Source organism: Hyaena hyaena, unplaced genomic scaffold, assembly GCF_003009895.1.
Source record: "Hyaena hyaena isolate Hyena2069 unplaced genomic scaffold, ASM300989v1 scaffold_331, whole genome shotgun sequence".
Taxonomy (NCBI): domain Eukaryota; kingdom Metazoa; phylum Chordata; class Mammalia; order Carnivora; family Hyaenidae; genus Hyaena; species Hyaena hyaena.
In genome coordinates, this window is record NW_024080965.1 from 1,582,071 (window position 1) to 1,602,696 (window position 20,626).

The 20,626-nt window shown below is 42.9% G+C and overlaps 1 protein-coding gene across 2 annotated transcripts in view; it reads left to right on the top strand.

Annotated features, from left to right (window-relative positions):
* Window positions 1-20,626, top strand: part of LOC120243194 (dynamin binding protein) — a 111,033-nt gene that overhangs the window by 84,184 nt on the left and 6,223 nt on the right. For both annotated transcript variants that reach the window (XM_039249243.1, XM_039249244.1), the window contains 11 exons: window positions 2,954-3,147; window positions 4,000-4,099; window positions 7,219-7,366; window positions 7,948-7,965; window positions 8,345-8,544; window positions 10,528-10,658; window positions 11,593-11,697; window positions 16,057-16,185; window positions 17,579-17,911; window positions 18,275-18,454; window positions 19,751-19,949. In XM_039249243.1, the coding sequence (XP_039105174.1) occupies window positions 2,954-3,147; window positions 4,000-4,099; window positions 7,219-7,366; window positions 7,948-7,965; window positions 8,345-8,544; window positions 10,528-10,658; window positions 11,593-11,697; window positions 16,057-16,185; window positions 17,579-17,911; window positions 18,275-18,454; window positions 19,751-19,949 (1,737 nt within the window). The remainder of the gene's footprint in view (window positions 1-2,953; window positions 3,148-3,999; window positions 4,100-7,218; window positions 7,367-7,947; window positions 7,966-8,344; window positions 8,545-10,527; window positions 10,659-11,592; window positions 11,698-16,056; window positions 16,186-17,578; window positions 17,912-18,274; window positions 18,455-19,750; window positions 19,950-20,626) is intronic.

Sequence of the window (20,626 nt, forward strand, 5' to 3'; positions counted from 1 at the left end):
ACTGTTTGTTTATTTTTGAGAGAGACTGAGCATGACCAGGGAAGGGGGCAGAGAGAGAAGGAAACACAGAATCCGCAACAGGCTCTGGGCTCTGAGCTGTCAGCACAGAGCTCAATGCGGGGCTCGAACTCACAGACCGTGAGATCATGACCTGAGTCCAACTATGAGATCATGACCGGAGCTGAAATTGGATGCTTCACTGACTGAGCCACCCAGGTGCCCCTCCTCAGTTATCTTTGATTGGGAACTGTCTCTCAGGCTTCCTTTTTCTTTTTCTTTTTTTTTGGGGGGGTGGCAAACTGTACCCCCAGTGTGGGACTCGAACTTGACCTCAAGATCAAGAGTCACATGCTCCACCAACTGAGCCAGCCAGGTGCCCCTTTTTGTCTTTCATAACATGACATTTTGAAGAATGCAAATCCTCTGTTTGGGTTTGTCTGATCTTTCCTCAAGATTTGTTTCAGATTTTTAAAATATTTATTTTGAGAGAGAGTAGTGCACAGAGAAGGGCAGAGAGAGAGAGAGAGAGAGAATCCCAAGCAGCCTCCCCACTGTCAGTGCAAAGCCCATCACGGGCCTTGAACTCAGGAACTGAGATTATGACCTGAGCCGAAATCAAGAATCTGGACATTTAAACTACTGAGCCACCCAGGCACCCCTCAGATTATGCATTTTTGACTGGATTCCACATAAGGGATATTGTGTTTCCAGATATGACAAATGGAAAAACATGATGTCTATTTATCCCTTATTGGTGACATGAATTTTGATTATTCAATTATCATATTCTCCCTTTCTCCACCATATATAGTCACTATTTTTCATTTTTGTAACTAAGAAGTAATTTGTAATAACTAACTCAAAACTTTGCAAATATCCTGATCATCATCAGACTCGCCACCAACACCAGAAGTATCCACTGAAGATTCGTTCCTGGACCAAATTTTATTCTGATGTTACAAAATGATGATCTTCTAACTCCCATCATTTCTTCTGTATTTATTAGTTGACATTATACCATAAGAAAAAACATGTCTTCTGCCCCATTTATTTATGTACTTATATGTTGTCAATATGAACTCTTGGATTCTTATTTTAGTCAATGGATTGTAGTTCATTGCTGTGCTTATTTGATACCCAGATTTTACCAGATCTGGCCATTAGGAACCACTTCAAACCTTTTTGAAATGCCTACATCATTTTGTTGAGCACTTTCTTACTTTCTGCCGTTAGATGTTTCAGGTTCATCTGTACTTTCTTTGCCTGTCTTGTAATTAGACATTTCTCCAAAGAATTCTGGGGGTTTTTTGTTTGTTTTGTTTTGTTTTTTTAGTGGAGAGTCGTTTTTAGAAACTGGAATCTGGGTGCATTCTTTTTTAAACATTGGAATTCCTAAGTTCTTAGAGAAGAGGCAGTAGGGAAGATTTTTGGAGATTAAAATCTGATGTGAAAGCCTAGTTTTCAATAAATAGTATAAGCAAGCACTACTTAGGTGTTTTGTTTCTCAGATCTGGTAAACATATTCTTGTGATCACACTCAGACTAGCATATTTACTGACCAGATTTGTAGGTTTTTTAAAGTGGATCTTAAGAAATTTGAAACAAGGGCACCTGCGTGGCTCAGTCAGTTAAGCATCTGACTTTGGCTCAGGTCATGAGTTCAAGCCCTGTGTCGGGCTCTGTGCTGACAGCTCAGAGCTGGAGCCTGCTTCAAGTTCTATCTCCCTCTCTCTCTGCCCCTCCCCCACTCACATTCTGTCTCTCCCAAATATAAAAATAAACATTAAAAAAAATTTTTAAATAAAAGAAAAGAAATTTGAAATAAACTGAGCGGAGAATGCTTCATTGGTAGAATTCTTTTCGATTGTTTAATTAATTAATTTATTTTTTTAAATTTTTAAACACTTATTCACTTTTTTTGAGAGAGACAGAGTGTGAGTGGGGGAGGGGCAGAGAGAAGGAGACACAGAATCTGAAGCAGGCTGCAGGCCCCGAGCTGTCAGCACAGAGGCCGATGCGGGGCCCAAACCCACAAGCGGTGAGATCATGACCTGAGCCAAAGTCAGATGCCCAACCTCAGATGCCCAACCAACTGAGCCACCCAGGTGCCCCTCAATTGTTTATTTTAGTATTTAATGTTAATTTTAAGTGAGCAAATGCCATCCCATCTTTATAAATAACTCATCATCTGTATCTAATGAATATGTTATTGTAAAAGCTAATGACAAGGTACATATTTGTTTTAATTTTTAGATCATGCAGTGTAATTCTATAGAGGTTCTTTTGATTGATGATACCATTAAAAAGAACTTCATCTTTTGACTACCTTTGTATTCTTGGGCATTTGACCTAACAGGGTGCTCCAGTCTTCATTAATGTTTTGATAGGGGGAATCTAAATAATTTTTGTATGTTATTGTACATGTTAATCCTCTACCACAGTGACTGGAGCATGGTAGGCCCTATAGTCACCCAGTTCTCAGGTAATTCCTCTCCAACTCTTGTCTTCTCCTTTGTTGGCATTGTTATGTTCCCCAGAGTATTCTTTTTAATGTTTTTGACTTCCGCTTAGTATTTCTGCTGCTGACATCATGCATTGGGTTTTATACCCAAGTAAGTGAAAGCAATTCTTTCTGAGAACCGCACTTCTCTGAGTCTCTTTCCCAAGAGGTTTAGGTTCGCCCTAAAATGGGCTAGCTACTCCTTTTAGGACAAATTCTAGAAATGTTATCACCCAGGTGAGAAAAGTTCTCTCTATAGGGATGGCTTTCTCAGCCCTTCACCTGTTTATGATAAGAACTGATGGTGTCACCAGAATTCCTGATGGTTGACAGGTGTGAGACTTTAGTTCTCAAGGAATGTGTTCTTTTCAGCCTAAACCAAGACTCTTCAACGGTTGAAGAGTCTTGCTTTCAACATCCAGAACTGCTGACCAGTTCTCTCTTCCGTTCTAGAAATGACGCTCCTCTCCTCCCAGTCCTCATCACCGGTGGCCCCTCCTGGGTCTGTGTACACTGAAAACCCAGAGCAGAGGATGCTGGAGAAGAGAGCCAAGGTGATAGAAGAACTTCTGCAGACGGAAAGAGACTACATCCGGGATCTGGAAATGTGCATTGAGCACATCATGGTGCCCCTGCAGCAGGCACAGGTGGGAGCTGTGGGAGAAGGTTTGCTTTACCTTGAATGGGATTCTCCAGGCCTGGAGCATTAGGATATGGGTGCTTCCCCCACAGGGTTACTGGTTTCAAATAAAGTCTGTGGCTGCTGCTCCTGTTCTTAATTCAAGGGTCCCAACATATGTGTGTCGTCAACTTACCGTTCCAGCATCCTGTTACTGCTCAAGCCCACTATTAGCTTACCAGGCTTACAGTCCGTAAACAGTGACTCCCAGGACGTTTCCTGCTGAAAACACTTCTAGGCAGTCTAGAGTGTCACTTTGTTGGGAAGGCTGTATGATAATATGATGCAGTCTGGGGGTGAGGGGTGATGGGTCTCCAGCATCTGACTGTACAGGGCATATTCAGGAAGCCTTGACTGTGGCGTGTGTGCCAGGTACTTGTCTAGATGCTGGCGGTAGGCAAAACCAGTTAGCAGCACCCTGGGGATTTATTGTCCTTACTGTTTGTTATGTGACCATCTGGGCTTGGCTTGGGTTTGTACTTCTGGAGCATTCACTCCTGAGAACTAGTATAGGAAGTGGGCACTGCCATCCAATTTTGGGTACTGAGTGAGAATTTGTATCCCAATATAATTATGGACCAAATTGGTAACACAGTCATTTTACTAAGGTAGTGGGGGAGGGGAGTAAAGCAGCATAGAGTTAGTGGCTCAAGGACAAGTGACACTAAAGAGAATGTTGGCACATTCCTATTCTAGGAACTTTGTGACATTGAGTGAAGATGATGAACAATTTTGTACCATCCTGAAGATGTTCCTAATATGAATGATATGTCATTAATTTCATTTCCATGCATCTTTGCATTTTGTTTCCCATTCTCAGATACCAAACATTGATTTTGAAGGACTTTTTGGAAACATGCATATGGTGATTAAGGTCTCAAAGCAGTTGTTGGCTGATCTGGAAATCAGCGATGCTGTAGGTATGAGCTCTTGCTTTTGCTTCAGAAGCAATGCCAACTCCCCCCACCCCCACCCCCCCTTTTTTTTTTTTTTACCTTTTATGAATTCCTGGAAGCATGCTCACATGAATCTGTGTTGCCCTAATCAATACTCTCTCACCCCGTTCCACCTGTCCTAGCTTCCCAGGCAGAAGAGANTTTTTTTTTTTTAACTTTATGGACAGGAGGTAGGAGGTAAAGAAGGCTTGCTGGTACTAAATGGGAAAATGAAGCTTTGCTAGTAAATGAAGGTTTAGTTACTTAGTTCAAAGGTTATTTGGCCCCCTGCTTTGACATGGCACAGGATGTTAGCAATAGACGATGTTTCAGATGTCACATGGTCTGATGTTTCCAGACTGACGGTTGCAAACCACTAGTGGGTCATGAGATTGATACAGTAAGTTGCACCCAGTGTACTTTTTTCAATAAAATAAAATAGAAAATACCAGAATGTACTATAAATAATAAGCACAGCTACAGGTTTTTGAAACTTACTTCTTATTTCAATTCTACATGTTAAGTACACCGAGTCATGATTTAAAATATTTTTATTCATGTGGGTTATTGTCAAAAAATATTTGAAAAACAGTGATCTATTTTTAATAAACAAGGGAACTGTATTATCTGTTGCTGTGTGACAAATTATACCAAAACTTAGCAGCTTTAAATAAGAAACATATATTATCTCACAGTGCCTGTGGCTGAGGAATCCTTGAGTGGGTGAGTGGGGTGCTTCTGGCTCAGGGTCTCATGAGGTTGGGATCAAGTTGTTGGCCTCGATTGTTGTCATCTGGGGCTCAAAGATCCACTTCCGAGGAAGCTCACTCATCTCTTCAGGCCCTGGTTCCTTATCCTGTGAGCCTCTCCATGGGCTGTCGTCATGACATGGCAGCTGGCTGTCCCCAGTGCGTGATCCAAGAGGGAGAGAAAGCTCAAGCTGGGACCCCACAGTGTCTTCTCTAACCTGATCCTGGATATGTCAATACGGTCACTTCTGCCATATTCTGTTGCTCATACAGATCGGCTCTGGTACCACATGGGAAGGGACATCCTATCATTTTGCTGTTTTCCTGGAATCGTCACCAGATGCCACCACATTTCTAGTCATCCCACTACATACATGACAACATCCAGCAGAAGGAAAATAACCCTCTGTTATCGAAGAGCGAGCCAGACTTTTCCAGTACTCCCCTGTCAGATTTCTCATTCACCAGACCTGGGTCACATGCATGTGCCTGAACTGATACTGGAAAGGAGAAAGGGATCATGATGGCTTAGACAAGGCAGTGTTTACCTGACTCACCTGGGAGAGAAATGGACATAGCAACAGAATCATGGCTTTGCCCTCCAGAAGGAAAGGGAAAGGGACTGTGGGGCTTTTAGCCAATTAGTGTGACAGTATTAATATTAATTTTAAACATGTCCCACAGAAAGAAATCTTTTGCATAATGACCCAGGATTCGTGTGTGTGTGTGTGTGTGTGTGTGTGTGTGTGTGTGAGAGTGAGTGTGAGTTATGTTTGTACTTTGACTATGGTCACTGTTTCCTGATACTTTCTTTCCTATTCCATTTTATTTCTTCAAACTACTGATCATGACCCACAAAGTAGATTGCATGACCCATCTATGGGTTGTGACCCCCCAGTTTGAAGGACCCTGGAAATTAAGATGTAGCTTTGCTAGTTGGTGATTGATATAGAATAGTGCCTATCAGGGAGGTTGAAAAGCAGCGAATAGAGGAGTGTGCATCCGCAGCAGCTTGATAGTGAAGGTTCTGGGAATGTCAGCAGGGACAGGTGTACGAAGGAATGACAGAGGAAAAGAAGGCAAGTAGATAGTAGATATTGGAAATAGATGCCTGGATGGCTCAGGGCTTGCAAAGTGGCCCTGAAGGTCAGGAATGCAGCCAGCCATTCTGCTGCTGTGCCTTCTGAGCTGCAGAAATAGACCGAAGGGAGGCTGCCCGGGGGAGGGCGGCGTGAGTGGGATGTTTATGAAGAAGTTGAGTTTCTCTCACAGAAAGGAGCAGTAATTAATGACACAGATTTAATATAAATGAAAACTGATCTGTCAGAATAGACAGTTCCATAGGACAGCACATAGATGGAACAGAGGGAACATTGTAGAGAATGTGATGGGGTTCCATAGACGGCTTTCTGCCTGAGCAGCTGGTAGAAATAGTTACTAGGGAAGCCGTAAGTGGGATCATGTTTTAGGAGAGGAGCACAGGGCTGAGAGGACTTTGCGGAGCTGTACAGGCTGAAGCAGGAACAACCAAGGAAAGGGGGCAGAGGAAGAGCAATTATGGGGATTATTAGATTCATAGCTACATTTTGCTGTTCAGTGCTTTATAAAGGAGTACACATGTGATATCACAGATTTGGGGTTTTTTATATTGTAGGTATTGTAATGTAATAAACTTCTAGTCCCATGTATTTAATTCATGAACAAAGAAAAGGTTAGAAACTGCTGCTGTGGAAGAATGTCTTCACTCTGGTGATTTTCCTGGGGCTCAGACAGTGAAGGGCCCTTGCAGTTCTGATCACATACTTATGGGGAACCCTTGCAAACAGCTTACTCTGCCTGACTGAGAGGGGACTGGAGGCAGTTTCCAGGACCAGCTGTGTCTGTGTGTGTGCGCACGCGCATGTGTGTTCTAAAAAAGAAACACATGATGACGTGGTTCTCTTAAATTTTCCTTTATTTATTTATGTTTTTAGAGTTTATTTATTTTTGAGACAGAGACAGAGCATGAGTGGGAGAGGGGCAGAGAGAAAGGGAGACACAGAATCTGAAGCGGGCTCCAGGCTCTGAGCTGCCAGCACAGAACCTGATGCGGGGCTCGAACCCACGAACTGTGAGATCATGACCTGAGCCGAAGTCGGACGCTTAACCAACTGACCCACCCAGGCGCCCCTTAATTTTTCCTTTAAATAAGTATAATTTTGAGATGGTTCATGGCAATTTCTTATAAATTGGATGGTTAGTCCCATTATTTCTTGTGATAAGATTTAACTGACAAAAGTTTGGTTATCCACTCTACATTAAGGATACTGAGAAGAAAGTTACGGCACACACTGTATGTTTATGTATATTCCAAAGGTCCCGTGTTTCTTGATCACCGGGATGAGCTTGAGGGAACGTACAAGGTTTACTGCCAGAATCATGATGAGGCCATTTCACTGCTGGAAATATATGAGAAGGATGAGAAGATCCAGAAGCATCTTCAGGACTCCTTGGCTGATCTCAAGTAGGAGTTTTGTCTACTTCACTTCCATCATAATTCTTTAGTTCTGCCTTGTAGAAGTCACTGCATGCATATGTCTAGACTTCTTGTGACATCCATCTTATTTTAAACCTAAAGCCCTGTTATGTCTTTTGCTCTTCTCTCATATTCTCTTTTCCCTTGAAAATCTGAAGTGGCTTCCTGCTTTGTGTCTACAGATACAAAAGTATTAAATTAGCATGTTCAGGTAAGAAGCAGCCAGGAAGATAGTTTGGTCCAAATACACAAGAGCAGAGGTAAGAAGACCAAATTCACTTATTCTTGACCTTCAGGTGAGATTTTCCCAGAGTTAGAGAGGCAGGTTATAAGGATATAATGTGTGTCTAAGTAGATCAGAGTGAAGTTAGGGGCTTACTAACTTTTTAATGAACTGGATATGCCTCCATAGATATTTATAATTTTCCTTTTATCCCATGTGATTTCTTTTTGTCTGCTCATCTGATAGGCATTAGTTGAACTCTAATATATTCCGAGAAATTGAAAATCGGCATTAGTATCACCTCTAAGCAGCTGTCTGTTTTCTTTTCATGCTCGCCGCCCTGTAGGAGCCTGTACACAGAATGGTAAGTCCCTTGCCCTTGATGCACAAGCTTATTTCTTGATTTTTCTTCCTTTATAGACAGAAACCTAGGAGTAGACCTGCTTTGCTATATTTTTCTCCATAGTGCTTCCCACCAAATGAAGTGGGAACATTCATTCCCAACAAATGTATGTTTGTTTATTGCCTGTCTCCTTCCACCAGGACAGGTCACTATTAAATCCTCAGCACGTAGAACAGTACCTGGTATTTATTAGATGCCCAGAAAATATTCGTTGAATGAATGAAATTGGAAAGGAGGGTGAGAGAACACAGCTATCTATTTTTAAGAATCACAGACACCACGAATAGGCCCTGTATTATTGACAGTTGATTAAAAGTCTCTGTTTTACCCTCTCTTACAGGGGATGCACAAATTACATTAACCTGGGCTCCTTCCTCATCAAGCCGGTCCAGAGGGTAATGCGTTATCCACTCCTGCTAATGGAGTTGCTGAATTCCACTCCAGAATCCCACCCCGATAAAGTGCCCTTAACCAACGCAGTCCTGGCAGTCAAGGAGATCAATGTTAACATTAATGAATATAAACGTCGGAAGGACCTGGGTAAGAAAAGCATACTTGCTGGAAAGGAGGAATGCCCTCAAGAATGCTCTCCTAATCAAAAAGAATTATTACTTCACCAGAGATGGGCAAGGCAGAGAGTGGGTAATAGGGCTGTGCTGAAGAAATGGTGGCACCATTTGGGGGAAATGAAGTATGAAAAAAAAAGTAATAACATAAATATAGCTGTGGAGCAGTGGAAGTAAGGCATCTGTGATCAAGCTTAGAGCAGTCAGTCTTTCCCAAGGATATGAAGACTGGAGAGCGGCTTCTGCAGGTGACTGGTGACTGCCTTTTCAGCTTATTGAAGGCAGTCCTTTTCTACTCGTGCCTAGATTTGTTCTCCTGCATGCTGGGTTGGATGTTTTACTACCTCCACTTCAGTTAGGAATTTTCATCATCTTTCCAAAAACCCCAGTTTGCCCAGTATCTAGCTCACGTGACTCCTCTCTGGTCTGAGCCCCGCCCCAACACTTTGCAGTCAGTTGCCAAACCACCTAACGCATTCTTCATTATGTAGAATGAACCAAATTATTTCTTTTCTCTTTTCATCAAACTTCTTATGAGGCTCTAATTTGAACACTCCATGAGTATGCGTGTTGACCCAGCTAAACTGATTTGTTAGTCATATCCTCAAAGAATCTATAGTATAACCTCTTTCTCTGCCTTCTATTTCCACCTCAATACCCACACTGGTATGTAATGTTGAGTGTGCTGTTCAAGCCCTTGGGCCATCTAGCCCTTTGTCTTGGTTCATATCTCCCAATGTAATGTCATCTTCATCTTCATCTTCATCAATGTCATGCCTTTATGGTGCCTTCCAGTCTTCTTACAACTTTTGATATCTCTAAACTTTTCTAGAGATTGTGCCTAAGGTATGACATGGTATGTAATCACATGACTCCTGTATAGCATTTTACTGTGTGGGACAATTGGATATAAACATCTCATTTGTGGGGCACCTGGCTGGATCAGTCGGTTAAGCCTCCAACTCTTGATTTTGGCTCAGGTCATGATCTCATGAATTGTGAGATTGAGCCCTGCTCTCAAAATAAATAAAACTTTTAAAAAATACATCTTGGGGGGCACCTGGGTAGCTCAGTCAGTTAAGTGTTGGACTTTGACTCAGACCATGATCTCAAGGTTTGTGGGTTTGAGCTCTGTGTCGGGCACTGTGCTAGCAGCTCAGAGCCTGGAGCCTGCTTCAGATTCTGTGTCTCCCTCTCTCTCTGCCCCTCCCCCACTCACACACTCAGTCTGTCTCTTTGACTCTCTCTCTCAAAAATGAATAAAGATTAAAAAAAAATTTTTTTTTTAAATTACATCTCGGATGCTTGGGTAGCTCAGTCCATTAAGCATCCAACTTTGGCTCAGGTTATGATCTCACAGTTCATAAGTTTGAGCCCTGCATTGGGCTCTGTGCTGGCAGTGCAGACCCTTCTTGGGACTCTCTCTTTCCCTCACTTTCTGTATCTACCCTGCTTGCTCTCTCTCAAAATAAATAAATACACTTTAAAATTAAAAAATAAACTTTAAAATAAGTAATACATCTCATTTGTACATGAGACCATTGAAGATGGCCTTAGAAAGCAAGTAGTGTTCCTTTCTACATTTTATTGGAGAAGGAAGTGAGACTCAGAGAAGTTAACTGAGTTATGGAAGGCCACACCTTGATGAAGTGATGTACTCCCAGGCATTGAGCTCACAGGTTTCTTTGACTCCAAATCTTGGACTCTTCTCCTGACCCCTCTGCTCCCTGTCCTCCTAACCACTCCTAGTTCACACAGTCTCTCTCTGTGATTCGTCAAGTATCCCGTCTATTCATAATGGTGATTGTTACTCATGTTTTGTCTCTAGTCAGTTATGAGACAAAACTGACTCACTGAAAACAAGCACTAGCTCTAGTTTGGGTTGTTGATCTCATTTTGTGGCTCATTTTGTAGTCTGTCCATGCTCAGAGAAGGGCTTTCTTGACTCACTCCCTAGTCCTCAAGTACCGAAAAGGTGATGAAGACAGCCTCATGGAGAAAATTTCCAAACTGAACATCCACTCCATCATCAAGAAATCCAACCGAGTGAGCAGTCACCTGAAGCACCTCACTGGCTTTGCTCCACAGGTGAGATCCCCTCACTTGAAGGTTTAATACATCTTCGGCAGCATTTTGGGGTTCCCCGGAGCGGCCTGCATGGTGTCGATTGCATGATTCCGCACTTAGTACCTCTTTTGGTGTTTGTCAGCTGGTGGATACAGGACACTGCGGCCACTGTGTATGTGAATCCCCCCCATCTACCCAACCCCCCGGCCGTGCCTTGGCGAGTCGCTTACAATGTGTACAAAGGCAAATCAGGCCAAATAGGTCACTATATCACAGCGCAGTTTTAGACACCCATGAGGAGCTTATAATCTATTTGGGGAGACAAAATTGTAGACATGAAGCTAGAAGGGCTTTAAGAGATCACCATCGTTCAACACCACATGTCACAAATAAAGAAACACAAAGTCTGAGAGGTTGAGTAATTTGAAAACTGGTCATCCACGTTGCTGAGAGTGGATCTGAAGCTACCAGGCTTCATTCTAGCACACCATATATGCAGCATGCAATCAGTGGAAAACAGCAGCTAGAAAAGAGTCCGCTGTTAAGTTTTGCAGTTTGTTTTCTGCATCCGTAGTACTTAAAACAGGAGTTGCATGAGGGTGAGCTTCATGTTGACAAGAGATTTAATCTAAGCCTCAAAGAAAGGGGGGTAGTTGGGCATAGGGAAGGGGAGGGCATCCCAGGCAAAGTGACAGCTCAAGCCAGGGTACCAGGGGGAACAAATGTGGGCTCCAGGACAGGAAGAGAGCAAAGTGTGAGGGTACGAGGGCCTGTTGTGTTTTTTGGAGACCTTACAAGGTCACGTAGAGGTGTTTCGATTCAATTAGTATGATTTGGAGAAACCTCAAAGGTTTAAAATTTAGATAAAAGATATTTTTAAGAAAGATACTTTTGCCACCTGGATAGATGGCAGGAGAATGCAAATCTGCTAACAGCACTTGTTTACTGTGAACAGATAAAAGATGAAGCATTTGAAGAAACTGAAAAGAACTTCCGAATGCAAGAAAGATTGATCAAATCTTTTATCCGAGACCTGTCTCTCTACCTCCAGCATATCCGGGTGAGTGAGGACAGCGCTCCGCCGAGAATCGCATAGGGTGTAATCCCGTCCGCTTTTCTGCTCGCCAGCATATTGTGGAATGCATGTGGAATAATAGGGACTCAAATGACCACTGTGCCCTGACATACGTGTTCCTGGGAGTCCTGTAGGTCATTTAAGAGGTGACAGCATTTGGAGGATGTGTAGGCTGAGTTAATTCTAGAGTGGCCCAGTTTCTTCCTCCCCCTGGCGTCTCTATCCTTCCCGCCACCTTTTTCCTACTGTCTCCTCCGTCCAGTTACTTGTGAAGCACTTGTCACAGTTCATTTTGTCAAGATAATTTTGAAGATCGAATAATATGAGAATGGCTCCCATAGAGGCATGCTTTCTATTAGTAATGTTGATTTCCATCTAATTCAATTGCTATACAAAAGGCCCCTAAAGTTGTTAGAATCAGGAATTGGTCTGGAAAGCTGGAGGGGCTGAGGAGGCCAGACGGTTTTTGCATCATGGTCAGAGCCAATACTGGAATCCTTTCTTTTTTACTTTATTTTTAAAAGATATTTATTTATTTATTTATTTTGAGAGAGAGTGAGTGAGCATAAGTGTGAGCAGGGGAGGGGCAGAGAGAGAGAGAATCCAAAGCAGGCTCCGAGCTGTAAGCTCAGAGTCCGACGCAGATTATTGCAAACTTCAAGATCGTGACCTGAGCCAAAATTAAGAGCCAGGCGCTTAACTGACTGAGCCACCTGGCTGCCCTGGGGACTAGAACCCTTTTTATTTGTATCTCTCATTCCCTATGGACTTCATAGAATGGTGTTTATGGAAACGTATCATATACCCCGGCCCTCACATATGAAAATCTCATCCTGTGAAACAAGCAGTTTTCTTTAAAAGAAATCCTTTGCTTTCTAAAAAAATAAAAAAGAAGTCATTTTTTAATTAAGCAGAAAAGTACAAATATGAAAGATACCAAAGGGATAAGTAAAAAGTGAAAATAATTCTTCCTCCAACCCGTCTCCTAGTCACCTTCTATAGACACAATTTGCATTTATCAGATTTCTTCTCACATCAGTGATAATCGTGTGTGTGTGTGTGTGTGTGTGTGTGTGTGTGAGAATAAGAGAGAGAGAGAGAGAGATACACACTGTTAAGCATCTTGGGTTTTGCAAACAATAGTATTTTAGAAGTTCTGTACCTGTGCACATAGAACTGCCAATTTTTTTGAACAACTGCACACTATTTAATTATATGGATGCGCCATAACTCATTGAACTTGTCCCCTATTGATGGACATTTAGACTGTAGTTGGCAAACCTTTAGATGCAGTGGCACAAGGAACATCCTTGTCGATACATCATTTTCTGATCTGTGAGTATATAGGAAGACCAGAGTCTTGGCTTTTCTGAGCCAAATCATATAGCTGTGTACATTTTGATATTATTAAATTTCATAGACATTATACAGCGAAAACCCCTACCAGTAGTGTGTGAAAGGACCTCCTCGTCCCTTGCTAACACAAAGTTTTACCAAAATCAAAATATCTTCTCTTTGTAAGATAGGTTAAAAATGCTATTTCAGGGGTGTCTGGGTGGCTCAGTCGGTTAAGCGTCCGACTTCAGCCCAGGTCATGATCTCATGGTTTGTAGGTTCGAGCCCCGCGTCGGACTCTGTACTGACTGCCAGCTCAAAGCCTGGAGCCTGCTTCAGATTCTGTGTCTCCCTCTCTCTCTCTGGCCCTCCCCTGCTCATGCTGTCTGTCTGTCTGTCTATCTCTCTCTTAGAAATAAATAAAACATTTTTAAAAATGCTATTTCAATATAGTTTAAATTTGCATTCTTTGTAAATGAAGTTGAGGATATTTTCCTATCTTTAAGTCATTATATTCCCTTTTCTGTTGATTTGTCCATATTTTGAGGCACTTATTTATTTATTTATCTCAAAAAATTTTTTTAAGTTTATTTATTATTGAGAGAGACAGAGACAGTACAAGCAGGGGAGGAACAGAAAGGGAGAGAGAGAGAATCCCAAGCAGTCTCCATACTGTCAGCACAGAGCCTGACACAGGGCTCGAACTCAGAAAACCGTGAGATCATGACCTGAGCTGAAACCAAGAGTCAGATGCTTAACCAACTGAGCCACCCAGGCACCCCAAGGCACTTATTTATTGATTTGATGGTCTTTTTCCGATTTGTGGTACCTCTGTATATGTTGGAGAAAGTACCCCTTTGAGATGATGGTTTACAAATATTTCTCCCCAAGATTGTTGACTTTTAAGTTTTCTTAAATGTTTTCTGCATGTAGAAAATTTTTAGTTTTGTATGGTCTAAGCCTTTCTTTTATGGCTTCTTAGGTCTGTGTCATACTTGAAAAGATCTTTCCTATTCCAAGATAATAAATATTTCCCAGGTTTTAATATTGTTATTATTTCATTTTTTAAAGTTGAAGTTATTGATCTAGCTGGAATTCCCTGTATAAGGGTGAGGGAGCAATCCACAGTGCTGCTTTTCCACCTGGTTTTCCAACTGTTATCATTTATTGAGTAATCCCCATTATCTGAAATGCCCCTACATTTCTTCTAAATAGCAGACTATCTCCCTTCATGTTTTTTATTTAAAAAATATTTTTTAATCTTTATTTATTTTTGAGAGAGAGAGAGAGAGAGAGACAGAGTGTGAGCAGGAGAGGGTCAGAGAGAGAGGGAGACACAGATTCTGAAGCAGGCTCCAGGCTCTGAGCTGTCAGCACATAGCCCGACGTGGGGCTCGAACTCATGAACCACAAGATCATGACCTGAGCCGAAGTCAGACGCTTAACCGACTGATCCACCTAGGCTTCCCTCCATTCATGTTTTAAGTATGTAATTAGGTAAAAATTAAGGTTTATAAAACTTTCAGGAGCACATTGGTTTAAAGTGAGAGATTTGGCAAAACCAATATTGGTACAACTCCCAAGTGTGTTCCCTGGTCTAGGACTTTCCCTTCCAATCCCTCTAATTTTGATCCCCACCCCCCATTGGGTTTTTTTCTTCCCATGTGTTCTAAATGTGTAGCAAGCATATACCTGAGCCCCCAACTCTTTTAAAATACTTCCCTCCATAGCAGTGGGTGGGACATACGTAACCTTGACAGCCATTTGATGGGCAGGTCAGTTTGGTTCTGACTGCTAACCAGAAATGAAGGGAGAAAATGTTGAACAGTTTCATCCCTGACTTTATAAAATGAAAAGCCCTGCCAAATAAAACTGAGGGGGAGAGAGAGCTGGCAAGAACATAAGCTGAGGGACGTTGACTATATTTTGGTATCTACATTGGCGTGTGACTACTATTTTGAGACCTCATGACATTTCTTTAAAAGAATATAAGAGGACATCACATTTCACATTTGTTCTCCCACTCAGGCGGAATTAAAAAGATTACGGTTTATCCTTCTGACAAAACACTGGCTATGTCTACACATATAGGCATAGGACCTAAAGACTAGAGGTCTGCAAATGCCATGAAATAAAATGTAGTAGAATCAAACTGATGTCTGAGGAGGCACTGATGTTTTTTGCTTAGGGGCTTCATTTGCCCTTGAAGTATATTAATGGAGTTTTGGTATATTTAGATTATATTTGGGTTAATATCGAAATAATAGGCAGTCCCTTAACTTAAACTAAAGAAGGTGAAAACTCAGCATTGTTTCAATTAGCCAGAGAAAACCAGCCTGGGATGTAAAAACTGTCAGGATCAGCCAGGAAGAGTTTACTATGCACTCACTTATTTATTCATTTATTCAGTCAATGATAATTGAGTCTGCGAACAAAACAGACAACAATCCCTGCCTTCATGGAGCTTACATGCTATTAGGGGTCTGGGGGGAGATAGAGAAAATAAGCAAACATTAGTAAATTATATTGTCCATGAGAAGATATTTTTGCAATGACAAAGGACAGAGCAGTCTGGGGTGCCTGAGTGCAGGAAGGGGGGCTATAGTTCTGCAAAGGGTGGTGACCAGTTGTCTTTGAGAAGGTGACAACATGAGCCAACACTGGTAGGACGAGAAGTGATTGCTCATTATGATCCTGCAGGAATCATCTTGGCTCAAATTTGATAACTTAACTCTTGATGAATTAAGAAACTAAAATTAGGAACATAAAGAAATGCCAAAGAGCTGATAGAAACCCTCACGATTTTTCTATAACTAATAGCCTTAGACTTTTCTCTGTGGCTCATAAATTATAGTTTATGAGGGTGAGCTTGTTTCCAAGCTAAAATACTGTGCTAGAGAGAAAATCTTTAATCATGGGCCCCTTTTGTCCCATTCTGCTACTCAGGATGAATGGTGAAGGCTAGCAAGTTCTGCTTGTCTTACTGCATTTGTTTCTAACTGGCTTCAGGAATCGGCATGTGTGAAAGTGGTGGCTGCCGTGAGCATGTGGGATGTGTGCATGGAGAAGGGGCACCGAGACTTGGAACAGTTCGAGAAGGTGCATCGTTACATCAGTGATCAGCTCTTCACAAATTTTGTAAGTGACTCTTTCCTCAGCCCTCTTTTTATAGGGCCCCTTCTTCCTGGGATTCTTTAACATGCAGCTCATGGAAAAGTTAATTCCACAGAGACATGCTGTGTGTGCATCAGAAATACCAGTCTCCCTCTAGCTATATTCATATTGGGGTTTTATATTCAGAACAGTGGCTTGTAATTAGTTGAAAGGACAGGTTGGCCTTTGGGATTCAAAGAGATTTTTTTCTAGCTGTGATCTGTCTAGTTTGTAGAGACAGAGGAAAAGTGAGAAATTTCATCTGGTATCACTATTGATACCTCCTCACAAAGAAAACAACTATAGGAGTACTATCTTAGAAAGGAATATTTAGGAATAGTTTAGAAGTTAACAAATGGATCTTTGATTTGGCCTGCACTTCCTTACAAAGATGGTACTAAAGGCCAAATTGCCTGGGTTAATTCTAAATAGAGACCTTGGATTTGATCCTGAGAAGAGAGAGACTGGTGGGGTTTGATGGTTTCTTGGAAATCTCTGAATGGCTTAGGCTGAAGAAAACATTCATTTCGCAGGTGTTCTAACAACATTAGCATCTTACTAAAAGTAATGTACTAAGTACCTGTTTATGTTCTTTTTTTTATGTTTATTTTTTGAAGAGAGAGACAGAGACAGAGCGCCAGTGGGGGAGGGGCAGAGGGAGAGAGAGAGAGACACAGAATCTGAAGCAGGCTCCAGGCTCTGAACTATCAGCACAGAGCCATACTTGGAGCTCGAACCCACAAACTATGCGATCATGAGCCGAGTGAGACACACTTAACAGACTGAGCCACCCAGGCGCCCCCTCCTGTTTATGTTCTTTATATGGTAATATAGTGCCGCTCAGTGTCTGTCCCTCTTGAAAAAATTAGAAAAATCTTTTGAAAAGTGAAAAGATATTACCAAGTAGTCATGATTAGAAAAGGTATTATGGGTGTATGAAAGCTTTTGTATCTCAGATTGATGTATCAACTGTACTTTCAGTTAAATCCAAACTGTATAGACGTGTGCACATAACAGGTGACCCCAGACACACTGTCCCATCCGGGTTGCAATGCAAGCATCACATTAATGTGTGTAACTCAGCATTTGTCATCAACTGTGGAGCTGAGGTGGCATTAGCATATTTTGCAAACTGGCACGTGCAAATTATTGGATGAAGGTTATAAATTGAAGATTTTTGTAGAACGTGCAAGTGCGTCTGGTGTTGGATACATACAACACTCTTTGATCTGCATGGGTTTAGCTTATGCACTAATATATCCAAATATTGAATCATTATGTTGTACCCCTGAATCTAATGTATCAGTTACACCTCAGTTAAAACCCACAGATACCGGATACGGAGTAACTGAGCAGTGTGACTTTCTTGTTCCTACAGAAGGAGAGGACAGAGCGGCTCGTCATCTCTCCCCTAAACCAGTTACTGAGCATGTTCACGGGGCCCCACAAGCTGGTGCAGAAACGCTTTGATAAGCTTCTGGACTTCTACAACTGCACAGAGCGGGCAGAGAAGTTAAAGGACAAGAAGACTCTGGAGGAGCTGCAGTCGGCGCGGAACAACTACGAGGCTCTGAACGCGCAGCTGCTGGACGAGCTGCCCAAGTTCCACCAGTACGCGCAGGGCCTCTTCACCAACTGCATCCACGGCTACGCCGAGGCCCACTGCGACTTTGTGCGCCAGGCGCTGGAACAGCTCAAGCCACTGCTTTCAGTGAGTGTGCGTGTGTCGTCCATCAGTGTGTGTCCGTCCCCCACCAGCGGTGAAGTCTCCGAGGTTCTTCTGGGAACGCACCCCGGGTTGCTTGAGAAATCGTTCGATCTAGGGAGATGAAATATGTCATTAGGGCAAGCCCCTCACGCTCGGGATTCCCCATCCCTTGCTGGGGCCTGTGGCTTCTAAACACCTCTTTCCACCCTGAGGATCCGGGAAGAGCCGGCCAGCGGGGCCTGGGGCTGGGGTGGCGCGGGCGGTGTGCTCGGGGCGCAGGAGCCGCACCCCTGCACCCAGCCAGTCCTGTGATCTTTCAGTCGCCGTCTCCTCTTTCTCTCCCTCTGCCCTTCCCACGGACTCCAGTTACTTAAAGTCGCCGGCAGAGAGGGAAACCTTATCGCCATCTTCCACGAAGAGCACAGCAGAGTTCTGCAGCAGCTCCAGGTGTTCACCTTCTTCCCAGAGTCGCTGCCAGCTGCCAGGAAGCCGTTTGAGAGGAAAACCGTGGACCGCCAGTCGGCCCGGAAGCCACTCCTGGGCCTGGTGAGTGGAGGACTGGCGAGGGCGCAGGTGGAGAGCAGCAAGTGGGGTGGGGAGGGGGGGAGGGGTACGGGCTGTGCTAGCCATGACTCCCCCTCCTCACTGAGACCTGGCTATTACACTCCCATCACTGGGTTATTACCAGGTTCAAATGAGATCATATACAGAAAGTGCTTAGAAATGCCTGGCGCATGGTGAGCACCGTACAGATAAGCTGTCATCATTATTATTGATGGACCCAGCTCTGTCTACACATTAGTGATTTAATAGGAGTTCACATCTAGTCATGCAGAGGAAAGGTCCTCGAGCTCTCTCCTCTGTCACAGGCTTCTTCCTTCACTCTCCCCAGCAACACTGCTGGCCCTGTCTGGTGACCGCCTGTAGTTTTTTCACACTTGATATGTCCTTCACAATGCCCTCTGAAAAGCACTCTAGGATCTTAGTCTATACAGTGGATGGAGTTTGTAAAGGATTAATTAATATTAATACTTTGATCAATTAATTAAGGAAACCGATTTCAGGATATTAAATCTTCCAGGCTTCCCTGTGTTTGATCATGTATTGGAAAAGGTAATTATCTGATACATTCCCAAACTGTTAGCAGCTGACTGCTTTTTTACCTGGAGTTATAGTTCTTCGGAACTAAGTTTTTCCGTATTTTGAAAAGTAGGGTAAGATACACCAGATTATATGGGGTCATAATCTAAAAGATTACTGATCTGCCTCTGTTTATGACACTTTGCTCCATATGTCATAGACATTAATTTACCTTAAAAGGGGAGAATCAAATTTATTATTACTTTTTCTGTTTGTTTTCTTTTATGTTTATTTATTTATTTTGAGAGAGAGAGAGTAGAGTAGGGACAGAGAGAGGGAGGGAGAGTGAGAATCCAAAGCAGGCCCTGCGCTGCCACTGTCGGCATGGAACCCATTGTGGGGCTTGAACTCACAATGCCGAGATCAAGAGTCACACGCTGTACTGACTGAGCAGCCAGGCACCCCAAGTGACACTTTAATCACATTTTTTTTTGTCACAAGATAAACAGATGTAAAGCTAAGTCCGTTGATTTTTTTCCTAAGAGCTACAAAGGTACTAAGCCATGAGCTATATAAGAACATGAGTTTTACCCAGCCACATGGACTGACTCAGGCACCAAAACATCCGATGGGAGTAGCAAATGGCTGGCTGGCTCTGCCCCCGTTTCTGAGACTCGGCCTGTGAGTTGGGATTAAATGTGGCTGCTGGGATAATGGCCAGGGATGGAGTTTGTTGATCGTATCTCTTGTGTTACGTTTTAGCCAAGTTACATGCTACAGTCAGAAGAACTCCGGGCCTCCCTCCTGGCAAGGTACCCCCCTGAAAAACTCTTCCAGGCGGAACGGAACTTCAATGCTGCTCAAGACTTAGATGTCTCCCTTCTGGAAGGTGACCTGGTGGGCGTGATCAAAAAGAAGGACCCCATGGGCAGTCAGAACCGCTGGCTGATTGACAATGGAGGTAAGAGTGCTAGACCTCAGATTACTGTAACTCTAAAGAGAAAAAAGTTATTTTGGGCCATACCTGAATCTTATCTAGGCCAGAAAATATGTGAGAGTATATGATTAAGAGAGAAGAATAACCTTCCAAGTTCTGCCCATCTTGAGACCGTGTAATGCCCAAGTCATTACTGAAACAAAACCTTTCTTTGGTTTTGTTTTGTTTTTACAAATTCCAGGGGAGGCTCCATTACTCCCCTTACAGGATCTCCCCATGTTTTACAGCTCTTCCGGGCGGTGCTTACGCCCACTGGTTCCAAGCCCTCTCAGCCTGTTCGAAGCGAACCACAAAATAAGCTGCCCTCTTCCAAGCTCTGTAAATGTGTTTTGTGAGTGTGTGAATTTAAACCTGTAGGAAAGGATTTTTTTGCTTGCCTTTTGAGTTTTTCGTTCCCTAACAAGCAGTTTTGTCTCTTAACTAGGGAATGGCTTTAAATATTTTTTTAAGTTTGTTTATTTTTGAAAGAGAGAGAGATAGAATGTGAGTAGGGGAGGGGCAGAGAGAGAGGGAGACACAGAATGTGAGGCTGTCGGCACAGGGCTTGACATGGGGCTTGAACCCACAAACCATGAAATCATGACCTGAGCCCAAGTCGGACATTCAACCAACTGAGCCACCCAGGTGCCTCAGGAATGGCT